General features: G+C 39.7%; 1 protein-coding gene across 1 annotated transcript in view; it reads left to right on the top strand.

Moving 5' to 3' along the window:
- The window catches only part of CTTN (cortactin), a 23,249-nt gene that overhangs the window by 9,831 nt on the left and 7,956 nt on the right, over nt 1–5,462 (top strand). The window contains exons 9-11 of the mRNA XM_009637058.2: nt 2,329–2,384; nt 3,488–3,557; nt 4,102–4,250. Of these exons, the coding sequence (XP_009635353.2) occupies nt 2,329–2,384; nt 3,488–3,557; nt 4,102–4,250 (275 nt within the window). The remainder of the gene's footprint in view (nt 1–2,328; nt 2,385–3,487; nt 3,558–4,101; nt 4,251–5,462) is intronic.

The raw sequence follows: 5,462 nt of genomic DNA, 5'->3' as shown, positions 1-5,462 counted from the left end.
GGAATATTCCTTCTTCCTTCAAAGGATGCTGTGTAAGACTGAAGGATAGTCTCTGTGGACCCTATCTCAACAGCTCTTTAAAAGTCAGAGCTGTAGTGTACAAATGTTAACCACACCGGTGAAAGAAGCTCATTTTATTCTCTTGTATCCTTTTGTATGTTGTGTCGTTTTGGTGAATATACTATGTGTGTGTTTGTGTTCATAATGTTGATCAAACGCAAGTGCATTATGCAGTATGTATGAAAAATGTTGAGAAGTGCTTTTTTCTGTGACTTCAGAATGGTGTTCTTATGTCTGATAAATCATGTTGACCTCTTCTTAATCTCAAATGGAAACTTCTTTTGAATTTACTCTTACAAAAATGTATTGAGATTTTTTTTCACCATCCAAAATTACTGGTAATTGATAAATAATGCAAAAATTATTTTCAGTGTCTCTGACTAAACTTCTTTATTTTCCTCCCTTCATTTTAATTTATCACATGTGGCTTTTTCAGACTATAAGAGTGGTTTCGGAGGGAAATTTGGTGTACAGACAGAAAGGCAGGACCCATCTGCTGTGGGGTTTGATTACAAGGAGAAACTAGCCAAGCATGAATCTCAACAAGGCACCGTTTTCACTTGTTACTTTCTTACCAGTGCAGCCACTTCTCACACAGTCTTAAATAGTTGTCTGAGTAGATCAATGCTAGTAATGTGCAGACACTTTCTTGCGCTTCTATTCCTACATGATCTAGCAATGTTCTTCCATTTTATTCTTAAAATGTTACATAAAGCAAGCCTGTATTCAGGAAAGAGGTATCCAATGTTTAGTTAACAGCTCTACAACATCATGCATTTAGTTAATAGCTATACATACAGTGTGATAATAATGGCATTAATATGTCTAGTATTATTAGTATGATGTTAATGACGTCGTGCTTACCAGTTTTAGAGTCTAAATGTGAAGTTTTGCCTGGACAGATTGGTGGAAAAATACTCAGATAAGGACCATGCATGTAACCATTAACAACCAATGGGTTATGGCAAGATCATTTTAAAATTATTGTAGTCTTTAAAACAAGAAGTAGGGAATGTTTGTGGTTCTTGGGTGAGCAAATACTGTTATAATGCTCTCTTTATTCGTTGTGAAATAGTTGGGGTACAAACCATGAATTCCTGGTTTTCCGTTATCTTAAAGTGAGAAGTCTGGATCAGGAAAATGTAAGTGTAGTATATTTATTCTGGCTGAAAATACATACAAAGCTGAAGAAAATGAGGTTGTTCATTCTGATAGTCAATATTTTTCTGTGCTACCATGACACAAATTAAAACTTTTAGAGCGTCAGATGTGCCTTAGCAGAGCCCAAGTACAAACACTAGGCTAGGGGGACCCAAGTGGTTCTGGGGCAATTGTATTCCAGGGACGTATAGGGAAGCCTGTCCATCTACAGAGTCTTAAGGGCATGTTCCTACAGTTCACTGCCACCAGAATGAGGTGTTTTCCCAGCCACACACTCTTGCTGCTTTTCTTGCGCTGGCTCTGGTGCTTGTCAGACATTTCTCTGAGTACAACTCACTAGAAAGAGCGGAAAGCTACTCTTTTTAGGGTTTGTTTGTTGTTTTTCTTGTTAATGCCACTAGTGAGTGGCATTATGGAGCATAACAAGAGCTGGAGTCAGCATCAGGTGAGAGTAAGAGTGTGCAGCTCAGGGGTGGTACAGAATAGCACGGCCACCCCATTTCTGTGGTGGTGAGTTGTTGCAGGCTCGTGCTGTCTTGTGGAAGTGCCCCTTTCCATATAGAGAGCAGGATTTATTACCAATGACATTAATGTTCATCAGCTGAGTATCACAACCAAATTCACCGGAACGAGAAATTTGTTATATTTTCCTGCCATTCATAGAATTTACCAAGTTAAAGAGAAAAAAAACACCTCTGTGGTCACCGAAGACTGGATATCACTCCTTTGAGCAAAGCAAAATGGCTTAGGTTATATGATTACTGCAGAGGGCTAAGAATTGGTGCTGTGAAAGGCTGTGTTACAGAAGTGATGCATTAGAAGGGCTCATCCCTTACTCCTTGCTTGATACCTTATCAGTCCTCAGCTTAATGTTTACTCAAAGAATGCATGTGGCCCACAATCTGTCATCTGCTGGTGTACCTGAAGGCTCTTGCAGTTATGTATCCTTTCTGCATCAAAAACCAAGTTGCATTTTCTTTGGCGGCTGTCACTGTATCTCTGCATGCGGCTGAAATGGCTATTTGCATTTGAAATGGCTATTTGCATTTGGCAGAAAGATGAGAGGGACAACAGACTCCCTACTCTAACCTTTTATCCTGCTTTTAGATTATTCAAAAGGATTTGGTGGGAAGTATGGTGTACAGAAAGATCGGATGGATAAGGTAAGTTGCTTGAAAGAGCCGTGACTTAAATAGTCTGCAGGGATACAAAATAGTCTGGTTAGGTCTGTAGTGTTCAACTCTTTTCTGGGTACTTCTCCAGTCTAACAAAGTTCTGTGCTTTTCTGAATCTTTAGAAACCAAGTTTATACACACGGGGCTGGTGCCGGTTTATACACATGTGTATGTGTGTGCATATGTGTAGAATACATATTTAAGTAGGGAAAACTGCAGCATGGGGATGAAAGAATAGCAAAATTTATACAAAAGAATGAGAAAATCCATTAAGTCCACAATTTTAGTCATGTCTTCTAACAACTAGCTAATGCCTCGTATCTTGAGGATATGCTTTTAGTGGACTGCTTAAAATAGGTGTGTGATACCTTCCAACCTTGCCCACTTTGATTATCAGGGACCTTCTCTTTAGGAGAATTTGTTTTAGTATTCTATAACGGTGAAAGATAGGGCAGCTGATACCCCCTTTCTACCTCTCCATTTTTAAATTAAAAAAAGCTAGAAGATGAAAAAGTCCTCACTGAGATTTATCTACTGAATAAATTTACTTTCAGCTTTATGTAGGACATTTAAAAGTGAGAAAGTAGAGGAGTTTGAAAGTCTGTGGGATTTTTTTACTTGTGGCTTCAGGACTCAAGACCATTTATTTAAAAAAAAAACCCTCATATTTTGAATACTGTTCTCAAAATGCTCCCTCTGTTTTAACAATATCTGCTTCTTTAAAGGAACTGGATGCTTTTACCTTTGTAGAAATCTTGCACAGTGTGGATTAGAACAGTAACAGTTGCACAATAGGTGTCTAGGGCACTGCCTCATTTGTAGTTCTGATGAGTCATCTGTTTATAAACTAGTTTTTTTTAATTAATAGGATTTTAGTGTGTTTAAGCCTATCCCTGAAGATTAATTCTTATGTAGTTTGACTTACAGAAAGGTTTTTTCCCTTTGTCAAGTTTTGATTCTTCCTGATTTTGTTTCGGTGTTCTGAAAAAAGCCATAGGGGCAATATGACAATAAAACGTCACAGATCGAAGCTGCCTGAATGTCTTCATGAATCTGTGTTTTTTTAAATGTACTCTTCTCCTTACTGATAGAATGCAGCAACTTTTGAAGATATTGAGAAACCAGCATCAACTTATCAGAAGACCAAGCCGATAGAAGCTGGTAAGGCATTGGCCCCAAATCCTTTCTTTGGGGGTGCTAATGTTCAAAAGCCCAGGATATTACTGCTGATGTAGTAGTGCTGAGTAAGAATCATCAGGAGGGAACTGCTGTACTTGCAGGTCTCTAGCAACCTCAACTACTCTCTCCCTCCTCCCTTTAGAGGTTGTTTTGGTTTGTTGGTTTTGGGTTTTTTTTTCCTTGAGGGTCATCAGAGTTGAGGAAGGAGGAATAAAAAGCATCAGAGTGGAGAACAGACTGAGTTAGGGGAGCAGAGTAGTGGAGACTGTACCATGAAGGAGAGGAGGGAGAAGTGTTGCAGAGATTTATATGTAGGAGAAATGTGGTGCACAAGAGGTTTGGACTTGGAAGGGGAGAGGGAGAAAGAGGGATAGAAGGACTTTCCTAAATGGGCTGTGAGCTCAGAGAGCAAAAAAGCAGAAACATATTCAATCATAGCAGAAATTTGTACCAAAACCTCATTCTAGGCTACCTTTATGCAGAACCTTAAACAACTGTTTGACTTCCATTTTTTTAAATGTTACAGTTGCTAATAAAACAAGCAGCATCCGAGCTAACTTTGAAAACCTAGCCAAGGAAAAAGAGCAGGAAGACCGAAGGAAGGCAGAAGCTGAGAGAGCACAAAGAATGGCCAGGGAGAAACAAGAACAGGAGGAGGCTCGAAGGAAACTGGAGGTCAGTAAGGTTCAAATCCCATTTGAGCAGCATGTCTAGTGTGTTTTAGTGCAATGCTGGAAGAAAAGAGAATATTTTAAGAAAGGACATTTTCCTTCTTTCCAGCTAGGCTTTAAGGCTCTTTGTGTGTTTGCCTGTGTTTGTACCTGTGCTTTACCTGTTTGTGATTTCAGCCATCTATCAATATGCACCATATGTGTATCAGACATCAGAGAAGATGATAGCGTTAACACTTAATAGTATATAGTTTTTTTTATTTAGGGTATCCCAAAATACGCATGCTAGTCTTGAGCTCTAATCTCTGCAGTCTGGCCTTTTTCTACTGTACTTCTGCCTTTTGGTAATACCCGATGCCCTTGGGCATGGAGGAGCTCATAAAGGGAGAGACATGTGGTCCCCGAAAGGCCTTATATGAATGCTTGTCCGAGAAGTTTAATACCATGGTGATAGTTGGTGATGCTGGTTTTTTGGAATCAGTATGGTGGGAGATGGAGGTGGTGTCACCCATTGGTGTATCACACGCCCATGAGATGAGGGGAAATAATCTTCCAAATGTTAACTGAATGTTAGTTTGGGAATTAAGAAAATTAGTTTAGCATTGGCACAGTTAAAAGCTTCGTGATCTCTGTGTTATTCATAAGCAAAATAATTCCAGGAAATGTTTAGTCAGAAACTACATCTTATCTGCTTTATAGAATTTGCATATTCGGTGAAACTCTGCTGCTGAGATGGAAGGACTAGCGCATTAATAGTAACTTGTCCTTCGTGCCTTGTTCATTTGTTTTGTTACACAATGCCCGAGATGCCTTATCATCAGTAATCCTGAGGGCCTGCTGCCTGCAGCTGTGTAACCTTTCATGCAAGGTGCGGTAGCCGTGTTTGTCCAGAGCCTCTGGGGCAGTTTCCCTTGTGGTCCTATGCTGTTATTCTGATTTCATGGCCTCACACTTGTAAACACTGCTATTATGGCAGGGAGTGGGAAGCAATTGATGCTGGAGTAAGAGTAGTCCCTCTTTTCCCCTTCTCCTTCACTTCTTGATGCTAGTTTATACTGGAGGAGACTAAATATAGGGCACAAAAAGATAGTAGTCTTTTAAATTCTGAATAAATGCTGCTTAGCCATATGCATGCACTGAGACTTAACAGCTAACCACCATGCAACACTGATGCCGAAATAGCATCCTCCAACTAGTGCTAATAGTGTCCCCAGCA

The sequence above is a fragment of the Egretta garzetta genome, unplaced genomic scaffold (assembly GCF_000687185.1).
Source record: "Egretta garzetta isolate BGI_Z169 unplaced genomic scaffold, ASM68718v1 scaffold454, whole genome shotgun sequence".
Lineage (NCBI taxonomy): Eukaryota > Metazoa > Chordata > Aves > Pelecaniformes > Ardeidae > Egretta > Egretta garzetta.
The sequence above is the reverse complement of the archived record's forward strand: the minus strand, read 5'-3'. Positions and strand labels throughout refer to the sequence as shown.